The 17078-nt window shown below is 50.3% G+C and overlaps 2 protein-coding genes across 5 annotated transcripts; one reads left to right on the top strand and one right to left on the bottom strand.

Annotated features, from left to right (window-relative positions):
* The first annotated feature begins 443 nt into the window (after positions 1 to 443).
* On the top strand, positions 444 to 16209 carry Icam2 (intercellular adhesion molecule 2). 4 transcript variants are annotated; one of them, XM_029483876.1, is made up of 6 exons: positions 467 to 514; positions 1842 to 1898; positions 5993 to 6109; positions 7617 to 7889; positions 9472 to 9789; positions 10539 to 11276. In XM_029483876.1, the coding sequence occupies exons 3-6, from the start codon at positions 6055 to 6057 to the stop codon at positions 11078 to 11080; spliced, it is 1188 nt and encodes a 395-aa protein (XP_029339736.1). In that variant the 5' UTR covers positions 467 to 514; positions 1842 to 1898; positions 5993 to 6054; the 3' UTR covers positions 11081 to 11276. The 4 variants fall into 4 exon arrangements, with proteins under 4 accessions (XP_029339735.1, XP_029339736.1, XP_021033251.1 ...); XM_029483875.1 differs by lacking the exon at positions 1842 to 1898 and having other exon boundaries at positions 444 to 514; XM_021177592.1 differs by lacking the exons at positions 467 to 514; positions 1842 to 1898 and having other exon boundaries at positions 5758 to 6109; positions 10438 to 10776.
* Positions 11325 to 13645, bottom strand: Prr29 (proline rich 29). Its single transcript, XM_021177594.1, has 6 exons — positions 13554 to 13645; positions 13223 to 13298; positions 12957 to 13063; positions 11994 to 12214; positions 11738 to 11808; positions 11325 to 11544 (listed from the first exon to the last, which is right to left on the bottom strand). Exons 1-6 carry the CDS (start codon positions 13611 to 13613, stop codon positions 11516 to 11518), a joined length of 564 nt encoding a protein of 187 aa, XP_021033253.1. The 5' UTR covers positions 13614 to 13645; the 3' UTR covers positions 11325 to 11515.
* Positions 16210 to 17078: the final 869 nt, after the last annotated feature.

Below are 17078 nucleotides of genomic sequence, written 5' to 3'. Positions count from 1 at the left end.
GCAAGTAACACAGGGGTCCAGCTGTGGACAGGTGACTGACTGATAAACAAAAATGTGGTGGTCACTGTGTCCAATGAGGCCGTCCTCAGCCTTAGAAAAGGATGTTCTGCCACGTGGCTGAACCCTGAAGATGCTGAATGACATGAAGCCGTCACAGAAGGACCTAGAGAAGTCAACTGCAGAGCTGGGTGTGGTGGCTCATGCCTGTAACCCTAGCTAGCTCTCAAAAGGCTGAGGCTGGAAAACTGAATTTGGGGCTAGCCTGGTCTATGTGATGAGGATCCTGCCCTCCCCCCAAGAAAACCCACAAAGTAATAGATTTTCTTAGGTATATTTTAGGACAGTGTGTGGTAAAAGCCGGTAGTAGAGCTAAAGTCATGCTAATTTGGTGTAGAAACCACAGCACAGGAAACACGTGACTCCTGAGAGAGTTAACAGTTCAACTGGTAGAAACTTACACACACAACCACATTGCGGCAGGATCCCCAGTTGCCAGCATCTGAGCCCCCACGCGGTAAGTCACAGCATCTGGCTTTCCCCACTTCCCCTCCCAGGAGCCCAGCAGCAGGGAACTTTTTGGCCTCTTGAGTGTTAAATAAGCCTGAATTCTGATCTCTTCTTCTCAGCAGAGCACCTCCCTAAAAGTTTCTAAAACATTTGTTTTTCTGGTCCCCAGCCCACCATCTCTGCCCCGCCTTAGTGACTGTTTCCTGTTTTGTTTTCTTCCCTCCCTTCCTGCTCTGGGTGGCATCCCTTTAGGTTACAGATTTAGAAACATAGCCCTAGCTGACCTGGAACACACAGAGCACCCCCTGATTCTGTCTCCCTAGTGTTGGGATTAAAGTCAGACATGTTTCATAACCCCAGGCCCACGTGGGCCTGAGAAGGGACAGACCCCCTTCTCTCAAGTGGTCCTCATCTTGAGACCAATGCCAGTTAGAGACAGGGGACCCATCAAAGCTCTGGCCCACATTCCCACCAAGCCTCCTCCTTCCCCATAGACCTTTAGGAATTCTCCTTTCCTCTTCGTCTTCTTTCTGTAAAATCGAACGCACACTGAATAAGAAGGTGTCGGTGAGATATCTGTCACCATAGTGCACGGTGATGTAATGGTTGTGGGTGAAATGTCACTAAGACTTTCATGGACTGTAGCCGAGGGCTTCACACTTATGCCCAAGATCCCTGAAATAATGACGTGGAGACAGAATTATATATGAATAAATGCTTAGGCCGTAAGCTCAGCCTGTTCCCCAATGAGCATATATCTCAATTACCTGTCTGTTCTGTTCTATGAAAGGCGTGTTGCCTCTCTTTATCGTTACAGGGCGACCTCCCTCACCTCTGACTCTATCCCAGAAATCCTCTCTCTATACCGGAGTTCCCACCTCCCTATTCCCTGCCTAAGCTCATAGGCCAATGGCCTTTTATTGACAGGTGAAGCTTCCACACATTGCACCAAAGATTCCCCCTACAGTGGACTTCACCCCTAAGGGGCCACTCTCTTCCCCCCGCCCCCCTGACTTGCTAGATTTTTGTGTTAGTTTTTCTTTGAGGTCCTTGGTCATTCAAACACGCTTATTTTTATTTTATGAAACAGTTACATGGTGCCTAACATTCTAAATCCCTTAAAACATCACTTGAGCCAGATGTGGTGGCAGCTGCCTCCACTCCTTGTCCTTGCATGATGAAGACAGAAGGAACAGGAGTTTGAAGGCCAGCCTTAACTCTAGATCAGATTTGAGGTCAGCCTGGGCTACAGAGGACTCTGTCTAGAGAGGGAAGATTAACTCTTTAAATTCCGACAACAGTTCTATGATACTCTCACTAATACCATTTTACAGGTGAGGGGTCGGACACATCAAGAGATTGGATGTTTGTCCAAGGCCGCACAGACTGTAGTAAGTGAATGTTTATGTTTCCCGAGTCTCAGCACAAAAGTTCTTTTAGGGCATGTTTGTATCTGATAGGAAGGAGGACTGTGTGTGGAGAGATAGCTCCGTGGTGCTTTCTTAACCTCCGCCAACTTAATAGTTTTCCTTTTAATTTCCTGGCTACTGTTGAGTTAAAAGTAATGTCCTCTTTCCTTGGAAATTGTTTTGTGGATTTGATGCACTCAGTTATCAATGACTTAATTTGTTCGGTTATTTTTCGGTGCTGGGAATGGAACCAAGGACCTGTGCATACCAGGGAAGCGCTCTACTCACTGAGCTACATCCCTGGCCCCTATTGTTTATGATTGACAGTTTTGAAGTCTTGCCTAATACCTTACCTCAACGACATAACATTCGCTTACATTTTCTGGTCAATGTCTATGACGTTTTCCTTCACATATGAGTACTTAATGTGAATGAAATTGAGTTCTCCATTGATGTGATGTAAGGATGCCACGCCCCCTCCCTTTCCCATCCAGTTAATCACTTGGCCCAGTCTCACATATCAGACCTGTCTTCTAACCCAGCCTTCCAGTGTCACCATGGTCTGATTTAGTCACAGGTGTGTTTCTAGGGTCTAGAAACTAGGACTCATTTGTTGATCTGACACTCGTATTAATATTTTATATCAAATCTCAATATTCAAAGAGCAAATTGCCCCTCTTCTCCTTCCCATGTGTCCCGAATCTTTTATTCCTTTGCAAACACTTCATGACCAGCCTTCTGTTTCCATAAACAACCGTATTGGGATTCACTGGGGTTTCGCTGAATCTGTATATCAGTTGGGAAAGAAATGCTCTTTCTTGTGTATTTCATTACATTTTATTTCAGGAGCACATAAGTGCCACAGCCCTCATAGAGAAGACAGAGGATAGCTTGTGAGAGTCAGTTGTCACATGGGAGTCCCAGGGCTCAAGCTCAGGTCACCAGACTTGGTGGCCAGAGCCTTTACCCTCTCAGTGAGCTGTCCCAGGAGCCCCTCAGACTTTTTATTTCTTCTCAAATTAAGTCTGTAAAGCTAATTTTTCTGGGATTTTGTTTCCTTTGTTCCATATTTTATGGCATACATTATTTATAACCTTTACCTTTTCTTATTGGGTAGAGGGGTTGACAGTAGCCCAAACTAGCTTCAAATTCGCCATCCACCTGTCTCAGCCATCCAAGTGGTGCTGGGATTATACAACTGGGTCAGCACACCTGGCTGGCTTACTCATTCATTCATTCATTCATTCTTTTTTTTTTTTTTTTTTTTTTTTTTTTTTTTTTTTGAGACAGGGTTTCTCTCTGTAGCCCTGGCTATTCTGGAACTCACTCTAACCATGCTGGCCTTGAACTCAAGACATCCATCTACCTCTGCCTCCCAAAGACCGAGATTAAAGGCATGCACCACCACAGCCCAGGTTGATTTTTATTTTATTTAGTTTTATCTCATTTATTTGTTTATTGGTTGGTTGGTTTTATTTGTTGGCTTGGAGACAGGATTTCTTTGTGTGGCCCTGGCTGTCCTAGAACTTGCTCTGTAGACCAGGGTGGCCTCGAACTGAGAGATCTGCCTGCCTCTGCCTCCTAGGTACTGGGATTAAAGGTACACAGCGCCATCGCCTGGCTTATTATTCTTTTTTAGTGGTGGTACTATACATAAAAGGTATGCTCTGTGTCCATTTGTTTATTTATTTGCAGCCAATCACATTCGCATTGTTCTGCACCTTATATTTGGAGCAATCTTACAAAATGGAGCTACCCCTAAGACACCTCCCACTTCCCTTCCCAGCCCCGGCAGCCCCCCTCTCCTTCTGGGGTGTGATCAGTCTGTATATAGCCCTCTCTGTTTCCATGGTTATTTGCTTTCTTCTTGAGCCCTGTCTGGAAGTTGCCTCTGGCCTTGCATGTCCCTCCCAAAGGTCTTGGGAGAATCTGACCCTCACAATGGCTTCCTTTGAGCTTTATCAGCTACCATAACTGCCTGCCACTCATGGGGACTTCACCTTTCCCACGGTATGTGACCTTGGTGGAGCCACTTAGCCTCTCTGTGCCTCAGTTTCTCCTTCTAGGAGATGAGAACAGTAGTCATAGTTGAGCTTGTAGAATTTAGGAGTAATCAGGTAATATTTAGGGAGCGCATTGACAGTGACCAGCCTGACGTAGGTATAGTCACCTGCTCCAAGACAACCCTCTCATCCATGACAGGCCACATGTATGTACAATAGAGGTCCCAGAAGACTACACTGGAGCTACAAAAGTCATCCCACATGGAGGCCTTATAGTCATCACAGCCCGGTGACAACATTGAATGCATCGCTCCCAGATTTCTGGTGGCATTAGTGTGCTACTGTGGTGCAGCTGTGTTCAAGTATAACATGCATAACGATGTACAGGATGGTAGTGTCCTGTACCGTCTAGGTTTGCGTGGACACACTGCGGTGCTCACACCACCTGATGGCAAAGTTCTCTGAACGTGAACTGCAAAGTGAGCTCTAGGCCAGTGTGGACCACTTAGTGGGGCGCTGCCTCCAATGGAAAAACACCAAGAGTCTAGGGATGCAGCTCTTGGCATGTGCCTAGCATGCATGAAGCTGTAGCGTCTCAGTCATCAACACCCCCCCAAAAATGAAAAAACAACTCCTTCCCTCCCTAAGTGGTGTCTGTTTGTCTGTCTGTTTGTGTTGCTGTATTATTATCACGTTATTATTATTACCCAGAGAAGGCCAGTCCCCACCTTACCACCCAAAACCTTTGAAGCCCTCCAGTCCCCTGTTCTCAGGACTCTATCAGCCTAATGTGTGATCAGATACTCCCACCCTCACCCCACCCTACCCCCACTCTACCCCCACCCCACTTCTCCCTTCTCCCTCTTTTCTCTCCTTACCTGGTCTTCGCCTTCCGGTGGAATCTCAAAGCCCAACAGCCTCATGCTGGGACTTCCCTTGATCCAGGCTGATAACATCTGCACTAGATAGCTATATACAACAGCCACTACTCAGCATTGTGGGAAGGACAGGATGTCACAGTGTTCTGGGTCACCGGTTGAGCCATTGAGGCTTCCTCTACTTGAAATCTGGAGGACACAATGGACTGGGAGCTGGTCTTGCAGGTGGCTTCCTGAGCTCCAATAATGAACCCTCAAAACCCTGGGGCTTCCTTTGGATAGGCCCTTTCTGGGATTCTACCGAGAAAGCAAGGAGGCCTGCTTTTGCCCTGCCTATCCCCCAGGTTCTAAGGCAGTAAGGTTGACTAAATATGGTGAACACAGTGCCTCCTGGGAAGGCCGTGTATCCAAAGTTCACTGCCTGTGGTGAAGCGTGCCCGGAAGGAAGGCTAGGAAGACCAAGGTCCTGCCTGGAGTAAGGAGATGCACAGGAAAACACTGACTGACAAGGCCAGGAAAGAGCCTAGGGTTTGGGAATAGGTTGTAGCCACTGTTTCCTGACCTCCTGGGCCCCAGGAGACGACTGTGGGCTGCTCTTTTGCAATCTCTGAGCCCTGTGTTGGCTAAATTAGGGCTAGGCTTCTGCTGGAAACTAAATGAGACATTGAGGCATGCAGATATACGCAGGGCATTAGCAAGAGATTACTATGTGACTGCGTTCTAACTTTGGATATCATCTTTCCAGAGATGACGCCAACAGAGGCCTGGTAGAATTCAGAGTTCCCCTTATTTGAGCCTTGGAGACCTCATTCTGCCCAATGCACAGTTAAAGAAATTCCATGTACACTCCCCCGCCCCCACACACAAAACATATAAGTGCATGCACGCTTGCACACATTCATGCAAGCACACACACTTCCTGCATGTGATTTCCCATTGCTTTCCTATCCCCTCACAGGGAGCATGCAACGTGAGAGAACCCTGTTACACCCCTGCTTATCTGCTGCTTCCTGGCTTCCTCTACATGAATTCTTGAGGCCCTAAAGGCTTGGGAGCTGGTCTGTGCATATTGTTTCCTGATCTCAAATAATTAAAGGAAATGAGCTCACTGGCACAGAGGAGACTGTGGATTTCAGTCGGGAGCGCCAGGCTTCACTCCCCGACCTGTAGCATACATCTCTCCCTAACCCTCCAGGCAGCCGTCAGCTGTGCCCCTGAAGCCCATAGACTCCACAGACCCCACAGACCCCACCTGAGATGTCTTCTTTTGCTTGCTGGAGCCTGTCTCTTCTTATCCTGTTCTACAGCCCAGGTAAGCCAGCTCCCAGGGGTTTCAGCACATGGCATCTTAGGGTGGGGGGTACTAATACTCCTCAGGCATCGGGGTGGGGGAAGGGGATGGGGACATTTCGGCCACAGAGGCCTCTCCACCATAGGTAAAGAAGACTGTGTCAGCCTGGCTTTGGTTTCTCATGGCCCCAGGCTAAGGACTAGGATCAAGGCCTTTTGGATACTAGAGGGAACAAACTCAGAGATCTGAGAATGTCGATGAAACATTCATCAATGAATGTTGATGTGACAGGCTACCGAGGTTGTTGGTGGTGGACAGTGGGTAAATGGGAGACTCCAGAAGGGATGCCAGGGTCTAAGCGAAGATGAGGCAGCATGCCAAAGGGGCCTAGTGGACAGCAGAGGGCAGCCGATGATGCTGTGCTCACTGGCAGAACAAAATGAAAATGAAAGCTGTTTCAGTGGGTCAAGGAAACCTGGAAGGACATGGCCTCGACGTGCTGAGTGTCCTATGTCTTAGACAACCTGCCAAATGCTTCCAAGCCTGATTGCACTCAGGACCCAGGGGAGGGCACATGAGCCCTCTTAACAAGTGAAGAAACTGAGGCTCACAGAAAGAATACATATGACCAACATTGAAAGTTCAAATCCAGCACTATCTACATGGAAAGCCCCTCCTTTGCCACCGAATTGAATGTTGCTAGCTGATGGCTGAGTGGGCCGCGTGGGGAGGGAGAAAGATAAGCCATGTGTAGGGACCCTGCTAGCTAGGATCCAGGACCTTTGTGGTTCCTCACAGAGTGGAGGTGAATACTGAGGGCCCCATTGTTTTACACCAGGTACATCCCAAATGTCTGTCCTGCATAGGACTGTGTGGTCACCATAAAGAAAAACACGGGAAACTCAGGCCCAGCCTAAATGTCCTGGCTCCAACGATGCCTACGAAGCATCAACATAAATTATGAGTCTTTATGCAACAGGTCCTTTTGATGGTGGCCTGTTGCTATTCTGGTCTTATTTCCCCCATTCCTCTTCCTAGCTAAGGTTTGGTCGTCTCCGTTCTCCATTGCTTCATGAACGCATGCTCCCAATGGCAGGTCTGCGAGCCAGCGGCTCCGTTTATCTGCAACATGCTCCCACAGCGCGTGAAAGGTTCTCTACCTCCCTCTGTCTTTGCCTCAATATCTTTTATTAGCCACGTTATTAAAAATGGAGTCCCTCCACTACCTCTACTCTCTTTCCCTGGAGCTTTGCCGCCACCCAGAGTGCATCCTGGCGGTTGTCGATGCTGGTGTGAGCTCAGAGTTTACCTCCTTTCTCAGAGGTGACTTCATGACAGAGGGAAAATTGTACGGGGGCTTAAGGAAGCCAAAAGTAGGCTTGAGGAAGACTGACCTAGGGCTGACTGATAAAGGGACTGGAGGAAAGGGGCCAACCAAAGGTGACCTGTCTCCTTGGGCCACTGGTAATAGAGAGCCCCAAGGGCAGGCATCAGAGACGTCTGCTGCCAAGTGCTTTTGGTCTTACAGGGTCTGGTGAGAAGGCCTTTGAGGTCTACATATGGTCCGAGAAGCAGATAGTAGAAGCCACAGAGTCTTGGAAAATCAACTGCAGCACCAGCTGTGCGGCCCCAGACGTGGGTGGCCTGGAGACGCCCACGAATAAGATTATATTGGATGAGCACCCTCAAGGGAAGTGGAAGCAGTTCTTAGTCTCCAACGTCTCCAAAGACACGGTCTTCCTCTGCCATTTCACCTGTTCGGGAAAGCAGCAGTCGGACAGTCTCAACATCAGGGTGTACCGTGAGTGTCTATGCTGGGGGCTCTACTCCTCAGTGCAGTGCCCATGTCTACTACTACTGCTACTGCTGCAACTACCACTGCTACCACCACCACCACCACCACCACCACCACCACCACCACTACTACACACTAACTGCTCAGTGACTTCTCCTGGGTCTTCTCATCATGGGATTCATCTCCTTTGGCTCCTGAGCTACAAGCAGGACAGACCTGCAGGCTCAGGACCTGCTTACAGCCCTGGTTGGACTCCATGAGTCCTCCTATACCTCAGAAGCAAGCTGTGCAGGTTGTTACCCTTGCTCCAAGAAGGTCAGTCCAGCCAAGGTTTGCACAGACCCTGATGTCACTTCCTACCCTAGTTCAGCCACCAGGGCACTCCCTCCCTCACGAGCATCGAGTGAGTCAGGGGACCTAGCCTTCTCTAGTAGCTCCCTCATTTCATGGGGAAAGTGGAGGTGCTGTGCAGTATTCTCGTTGTTCTCTCCAAGGACCTGCGGCAAGTGTGTGAGCCTTGCGTATACACCTGCGGGGGTAGGCCAGGATTCTCTCAGCGTCTTAGCAACATCAACGGGTCAAAGAATAGATGTCCTAAGTCCTAGGTGTGTAGGAGTGAGTGGAGGAGAGGTGCTCTAATTTAGAAGGGAAGTGGGGTACCGCCGTAGCACTCATTCAGTCGATCTGGAATTATATTGGTCAATCTAACTGGAGAAGCGAGGTAAACCTGGCTCCTGTCCCAGCATCATGAGGAAGCTCAGTCAGCAACCCACGTGCTTCCTTCCAGATGTTCACAGCACAGAAACCCATTTGAAGTTTGTTTAGTATCTAGAGAGGATGGAAACAGGCCCCGATTTTCCTATTTGCTTGTTTGCGTGTTTGTTTGTTTTTGGTTTTTTGTTGTTGTTTTGGTTTGGTTTGGTTTTGGTTTTGGTTTTTTGAGACAGTTTCTCTGTATAGCCCTGACTGTCCTGGAATTCATTCTGTAGACCAGGCTGGCCTCGAACTCAGAAATCTGCCTGCCTCTGCCTCCCGAGTGCTGGGACTAAAGGTGTGTGCTACCACTCCCTGGCCCCAGATGGTTTTTTAAATCCTTCTAGTTGGCTGTACACTTCCTTCCTTCCTTCCTTCCTTCCTTCCTTCCTTCCTTCCTTCCTTCCTTCCTTCCTTCCTAAAGATTTACTTATTTTATATTGTGTACATTCAGAAGGGGGAAGCAGGTGCCATTACAGATGGTTGTGAGCCACCATGTGGTTGATGGGGATTGAACTCAGGACCTCTAGAAGAGCAGTCAGTGCTCTTAACCACTGAACCATCTCATCAGCCTGCCTGTACCATTTCTGCATCTTCTCTTTGTAGACCCCTTTTCTATTTTCCAAACCATGTCTGCAGAGCAGAGCTAGCACCCTGCACACCCTCTCCCATACACTTCCTCTTCCTCCCTCTTCCAATGAGCAGGCCACGCTCACTTCCTCTTTCTCACGTTTAGCTAGGGATTTGGGATACGAGGAGGAGTGGGCCTTAGCCCAGCAGGACATTCAGGGACACAGTTCCATCCTGTCTGGCCTTCCTCCTTTGTCTCCTGCAGAGCCTCCAGCTCAAGTCACCCTGAAGCTGCAGCCGCCTCGGGTGCTTGTGGGTGAAGACTTCACCATCGAGTGCACGGTGTCCCCTGTGAAGCCCCTTGAGAGACTCACCCTCTCTCTGCTCCGTGGCAGAGAGACCCTGAAGAATCAGACCTTTGGGGGAGCAGAAACTGTCCCCCAAGAGGCCACAGCCACGTTCAACAGCACAGCTCTGAAAAAGGACGGTCTTAACTTTTCCTGCCAGGCTGAGCTGGATCTACGGCCCCATGGTGGGTATATCATCCGCAGCATCTCGGAGTACCAGATCCTTGAAGTCTATGGTAAGGAGACCCTATTGGCTGAGAGGGTTAGAAGTAGCACTTCTTGGCAACGTGGGGAAAGAAAACTCACGAGCCCCACTCCTAGGCGGTCTGATGTGCGCATATAATTCTGAGGGTTCCCTCTTATACCCTGATGCCCTGGCTCTCTCTCCAATTCCACGCTGAACCCTAACTTTTCCAGAAGCCAGAAGAGCTCAACCAGCTGGCTCGGCCATCACTGAGCTGTGTAGCCATGTGTGGCAGTGAGCTCTCTCTTTCTACAATGAGAAGGCTGGCTGGCCTGATCCCCAGGCTCCCCAGAGCACTACTGTTCTGTGATTCTCTACAGCCAAAGCCTGTTGTCAGAGAGCTCACCTGAAGCTCACCCAGGTCCGCCTGAGAAAGGCATGGTCTAAACCTGACCATGACGTCCTCCAGGCCATGGTACCTGGAGGCACTGATATCAGGGGCTGCTGGAAGAGAAGGGTGTCTGCGCTGCCTGATGGCTTAGAACATAGGCCACCTTCCTCTTAGATGTCACTCTGGAGGCAGACACTCGCTGCTACCGGGATGACTGTGGAATGTATGAGAGGTTATGGAGTGATGGGGCAGACTCCCGGGGCTCTAGCATCTGACCATCTCTGAGACCACCGCCTTTTGCCTCCCCAGAGCCGATGCAGGACAACCAAATGGTCATCATTATCGTGGTGGTGTCAATACTGCTGTTCTTATTTGTGACATCTGTCCTGCTATGCTTTATCTTTGGCCAGCACTGGCACAGAAGACGGACAGGCACCTACAGGGTGCTAGCTGCCTGGAGGAGGCTGCCCCGAGCCTTGCGGGCACGTCCCGAGTGAGCCGACGTTGCCAGGCCCCTGGTGGTTTCCAGAACTCAACATGGCACCTTCAAGGTGTGGTTCAGCACTGGCTGAAGGACTGTGGCAGCAGCAGAAAATGCTGGGGACATTTCCTCTCCTTTTCAGCCTCAATACAAACACCTGGATTTCACCCTGTGCCTGCCATGACTGCTCCGGGGATAACAGTTAAGACCTATGCCAGGGAAGGTACTAAGTGCCTCCTGTTTACAACCAGTGTCTCTTCAGCTCTTCCCACCCCTTGCTCTTTCCCAGGGCTTTCTGGAGGCTCTGCATCCCAGACCCCAGACATCTACCCACACCATTTAGGAGCAAATTATTTCCTCCTGAGGTCCCATAAGGTGAAGGACATTCTGTTCACACCTGACCCTGGGGACCTCATGCTGCTCCTGGTTGAATCAGGACACAGCCCTGACTCTCCTTTCTGCCAACACTAAGAGGAGGCTCAAGGGAGCTGAATCCGCTGCAGGGGCCTCCTGATCTGGGTCCCTCTCCATCCATGCTGCCCTCTGGGACTCTTAAGGAGTTTGGAGATGTGAGCGATCCTTTTCTCTCTTCCCCTATTTCAGGCCTAGGGATGAAGACACAACAGCCTTCATCATCCCAGAGAGAGGCAGAGACCAGCTGGGCTCTGGTATCAGGGTCTTATGGGGAAACAGCGGATCAATTGGTTTTATGTGCCTTCTGGGTCATGGTTGGGTTTAAAGGAGCCTTTACTCCAGAACAGCCAGTACAAGATGGCAGTAGAGAGCCTGATGAGGGCTTGGGGTTGGGGGTGCAGAGTAGGTAAGAAGGGCCAGCATGGGTGCAGAGTTGCTCCAGGGTTTGGCAGCCCTGTGCAGAAGGTGACAAGGCCTGGTGTACATCTGTCTTCATGGCAGGCTCTCCGCATCATAGTAGTCTAGAAAGACAGAACCCTCAGTTTGCTCCTTCCTGCCATTTTGGACCCCAACGAGGAACACAGACTGGAATGAAGCAGGCCGGAGTCGTGATTAGCAGGACCCCACCCCCACCCCCTTCACAGGGTACATGGCCCTTCTGACATCTTAGTCTGCCCCAAGTCAGGCCCCACTGCCCACCCACCCTGCCCCTACCTGAAGCCGGAGGTACATCTGCACCGACAGTCCCCGTTGCACTGGGGGGTGGGGGTGGGGGCACATCTCTCCTGAGGTGGGAGAGAGAGAGAGAGAGAGAGAGAGAGAGAGAGAGAGAGAGAGAGAGAGAGAGAGAGAGAAGACCCTTTCAGAGGCTCTGGATGGCATTTGAGGCTTTACCCCCCCAAATTCTTCCTTTCGACCTAGATCGGGATCCTGACCACGCCCCGGTCACGCCCCCTCCCGTTTCACTTACACCTCCTCTTGTCTGGAGGCAGGGGGCTGGTGCTGAATCCTGGGTGCACCCTGCCAGGGAGGCTGATGTGGGGGAACAGGGAGGAAGGAGGCTGGCCAGAGTGACATGGGACCCAAGGAAGTCACTGGGCAAGGCAAGTAGTGATGGTGGTAGACCAAAGGCTCTTGCTCCTGCATCTCCATCTCTTCCTCCATCTGCTCCTCGTGGCTGTCGGTGTGGACCTGGGGGTTGTGCAAAGTGCAGAGGGGAGGTGATGACTCAGGCCTGGCCCTCCCTGCCTCCACTGCTCCACCTCCTGAGCTACTGTCTGCACAAATAATCACCACCTCACAGTAACCGCGACTAGGCTATTTGGAGATGCCCACCCCATTACTATGCAGAGAGGAGAAGCTCTAAGAGGCTAAGCCACTCATCTAAGAGCATCAGAGCTAACAGGAGGGAATGAGGTAGTGCAGAACTGACTGGAAAAGTCCTAGTGACTCCAGAGTGGGTACCAGAAGTCTACACATCTGCCTTTGTTCCTTTGGGGCCCGTGAAAGAAGGGAGATACTCATCCCAGGCCCTCAGAGGACCTAGGAGCGAGAGGTAGCAGCCACAACTCAGGATCTACACCTACTTCAGGATTTTCCTCCTCCTTGGACCCCTCTGGGCTTCCTAGAGCCCCCCTTCCTTTGGTTCCTCTTTTCTCAGACCTCACTACCCTTACTGCCCTCCTGGGCCTGAGGCGCACAGAGAAATATCCAGAAGGAAAACCTTAAAGACAAGATCTGGGTGGTAGTGGAGATTTGGCAACTCCCTTCCTAGTGGAATCTGACCGGCCCTTGGCACACGGTAGATGCCAAAGAGACTCAGGCAGACTGGGGTGCAGGCTAGTTTCCTGCTACTCTTGTCCTTGGTTTTTTTGTCTCCAGGTGGAGGGAACCCCCCCTATAGAATCCCGCCCTGGCCCCCATTTTCACCTACCGGTGGGCTGGGCCACTCTGGCCCTGGGTTCAGGGCATCTGCCACCAGTTGGCCCAGTAGCAGCTGGTGCATCTGTGCGTTCTGTAGCATCATCAGCTCCAGCAGGTCTGGGGAGCAGGATTCAACAGGCCCACCAGGCCTCCACACAGTCCCTTCCCTCCCAGGCCCAGGCCCGACCTCATTTATAAAGGATGTAACGGCAGAAGAAGGAAAGCCCCAAGTGTGTGTGGTACAGAGGAGCCAGGAGGGTGACCCAGAACTGTTACCTTCCTTGACCCGGTTATGCTGAGGCTGAGAAGATGGGACTGTCCAAGGGAAGGGCTGCAAGATGGTCACCCAGGGCTGGGGATGTGGTTGGGGAGACTCAGCCAAACCAAGGAGACGTGGGTGGGGCATGTCAGGAGCCCCCTACTTCCCTCTCAGTGTCTCTGCACCTCATGACCATCCCTCCTTCTTCCCAGTCCACTCTCTTCCTCTTAGTTAGGGATCTCCCTTCCCACCATCCTATACACACCCCAGAGTTTACCCCAGCTCCACAGTTCTCCCCAGACCCCCACCTTCCCATTTAAGACAGTAAGCTCCTGGGCCCGGCCTCACCGTAGAGACTGTGCTCTGTGTTGGGACACCACTCCAGTTCCCACTCCCGAGGGAGGCCATGCCCTAGCAGGCTAAGTTACCTTGGCAACTCTGGGGACGCCAGGGAGGGCTCCTCCCAAAAGTACACAAACCCGCCCAGCCCAGGATGTCTGGGGCCTAGGAAACAGCCCAAGTCTCTTGCCCTAGTCTCTTCTTCCGGCTTGTGTGTGTGGGTCTCTCTTCTGGAGATCCATCTTGGGAGGCCCCTGTACGGGGTTTCCCAGACTGACCTTACTCCTCCTGCACCTGGTGCTGGCGCTAACCCTGGGTGACCCACATTTGTTGAGTGAGAAGCTGGGGTGACTTGGTTTCCTGGTCGTTTGAGTCAGTAAGGAAGGCAGAGTCAGTCATGCTTAGGAGAGGGGAATCCAAAGATCCAGTGGTTTCTGGAGGGGACCAGGCAGACCCTGGGCAACTTTACAGAACAGGCTGGGGCTCTGGCCCAGAACGTCTGGGGCTCTTCACCTCTCCCCTGCAGATTTGCTGAATTCCTGGCAGAGGTGAACCACTCACTACCCTCTCAGAGATGGGCAGTTCAGTACCGGAGTCCACAACACCATCTTCTGTTTCCAAGGCATGCATTCTTCCGACAGGAAGTTAGTGAAGTGTCTATTGCGTAAAGACAGGTGAGGGGAGAGATCTATTTCCACAGCTGTGACATCCGAAGATAGGCCCTGTGCAGCAGTCGAGCACAGTCCCAACAGGAAGCTGGGATTAGCACCAGAGACTCACCCTTCCCCCATCCTCCACTCCTTTCCCCCTTTCCATAGTCCTGGAGTGGAGAGCCAGGAAGAACATCCCCATCTCCTCTTTGTCCCTGTCTGTCAGTGACACTGCTGCTGCATTTTACTATGGCCAGAGCCTTCGCTCTCTCAGCCCTAGCCAGTCATCTTCAATAAGGCAATTAAAAAGATAAATTAATATTAAAAATGTGGGAAAAGGAGAGTCTCCGATGTGGCCACATTAGGAAGGAGGACAAAGAGATCCAGTGATAACCCCGTCCCCACCCCCCAGGGCACCCTCAGGGTCTTGGCATGAGGGTTAGGTGGAAAGAACAGCTAAGCAACCCAAGAGGGAAATCACTGTACCCAGGAAATTAGCAAAAAGGGAGGTCACTCCCAACAGAGCAGAGCTCTCAGCCTTCAAAACGCTGCGACCTTTAACACAGCTCCTCAAGGTGTGGTGACCCCCAACTGTAAGAATTTTGCTACTGTTATGAATTATGGTGTAATATCCGATATGCAGGATATCTGCTATGTGACTCCTGTGAAAGGGTCATTCGACCCCCAAAGGAGTCACCACCCACAGGTTGGGAACTGCCGTGATAAAGGCTGAGATTCCAAGATAGGGAATGTAGGTATTATCCTGAGATTAATGGGGCTATGGGCGGGGCCAGCGGGAGAGAACGGGTGACATGCACAGCCAAAACTAGAAGAATTATTTTGTTCCTCGTGTCTTACTCCAATCCTATGGATACACACACACACACACACACACACACACACACGCACACACACATACACACACACAAACATACAGACACATACACACATATACACACACATACACACAGACACATATACACACATATACACACATACACACATCCATATATACACATACCCACACACATATATATATACACATACACACATTCACATGCACACACACATACACAAACACATTTTGGGGGGGGACGGGATCTTGCTCAGCCTAGGTTGTCCTCAAGTTCCATATGTACCCAAGGACACCCTTGAACTCCTGATCGCCCTGCCTGTATTTCTTTTTAAAGATTTATTTATTTATTATATGTAAGTACACTGTAGCTGTCTTCAGACACTCCAGAAGAGGGCACCAGATCTCGTTAAGGATGGTTGTGAGCCACCATGTGGTTGCTGGGATTTGAACTCTGGACCTTCGGAAGAGCAGTCGGGTGCTCTTACCCACTGAGCCATCTCACCAGCCCCCCTGCCTGTATTTCTTAAGTGCTGACATTACAGATCTCCTCTTGTGTCTGTGGGGCTGCCACTCTCAGGTCTTCTGTGACTGGTCCACACACTTGCCTGGCTCTCCACATTTTCTATCCACAGGCAAGACAGGCCAGGAAGCTTGGGCATCTCCTGCCAGGGAGTATTCCTTAGGGGTTGGCCAAGGCGAATCCCACATAGACTCTTGCGGGAACATTACGGATTAACCCTTACCCTTCCACTCCTGGATGGGCTCCTTACGGGCTTTTCTCCTATCCCTGTCCTTTCTTCATTCCGTCACAGACTTGCTACTCAGATCCCTGCAACTGAGTCTGCTTTGAGAAGATTCCCCACTGAGACACCAGCCCCCTCCATTCACATCTGCTTTCCACAGAGAAGCCCTGGAAAGATGCCGCTTCCGTTGAGCTACAATAAATCTGGTTCTGAGAAACAAAATACTGCCGGGTGTAAAATGGATGCAATGTGGGCAAAGTTGGAAACTGAGGCTGGCGAAGAGGGCACCACCCTCATCCTTCAGGAAGGAGCCTGGGAAGGTGGAGAGAGAACCTGTATTTAGAATACAGGGCTGAGGGGGGAACTAGTGTGCCCTATCCAAGTTTTTTGTCAGAGGAAACCAAACCATATTCGTATAAAGGCTGAAAATTCCCAAATGTCCGCCTGATTTCTGCAGAGTTCTGTCAGCCCAGGGAGAACTGAAGAAGTACAGGCAACAGCTACTTCCCTGGCCAGGGTTATGTTCTTTCAGATGTTGGACACCTCTCCCCTACCCCCGTCTCCTTTTTATTTTGTCCCTCAGTAGGGACTCTTCCTAATGTCCTTGGATTTGTTTGTTTGTTTGTTTGTTTGTTCATTTGTGTGTGAAGGGAGGGCTATGTGTTTGCATGTGTGCACGCTTGTGTGTGTGTGTGTGTGCGTGTGTGCATGCTTGTGTGTGTGCCTGTGGAGGCCAAAGGTTGATATTAACATGTCTTTCTCAAACACTTCTTTGCTTTTTTTTTAGACAATTTGAAATATTTATTCTATTTTGTGTATATGAGTTTTTGCTTGCATGTGTGCGTGTACCTATGTGCACCGTGTGCATGAGACATCAAGTCCCCTGAAACTGTAGTCTGTGGATGGTTGTGAGTCACCATGTGGGCGCTCAGAACCCAACCTGGGTCCTTTGCAAGAACAAAACTGGTTTTTGTTTGTTGTTTGTTTTTTGGTTTTGTTTGTTTGTTGTTGTTAGTTTTGTTTGTCTATTTATTTGTTCCTGGTTGTCCTGGAGCTCACTCTATAAAACAGACTGGCTTTCAACTTAGAGATTCATCTGCCTCTGCCTCCTGAGTGCTGAGACTGAAGGTGTGTGCAACCTCCACCAGGTTAGACCAAGTGCTCTGGAGCCATCCCTCTAGCCCTGCCTTATTTTCTTTCTTTCTTTCTTTCTTTCTTTCTTTCTTTCTTTCTTTCTTTCTTTCTTTCTTTCTTTCTTTCTTTCTTCCTTCCTTCCTTCCTTCCT

This window comes from Mus caroli, chromosome 11 (assembly GCF_900094665.2).
Source record: "Mus caroli chromosome 11, CAROLI_EIJ_v1.1, whole genome shotgun sequence".
In the NCBI taxonomy this organism is placed as follows: Eukaryota; Metazoa; Chordata; class Mammalia; order Rodentia; family Muridae; genus Mus; species Mus caroli.
Note: the sequence above shows the minus strand (reverse complement) of the source record. Positions and strands in the feature narration are given on the sequence as shown.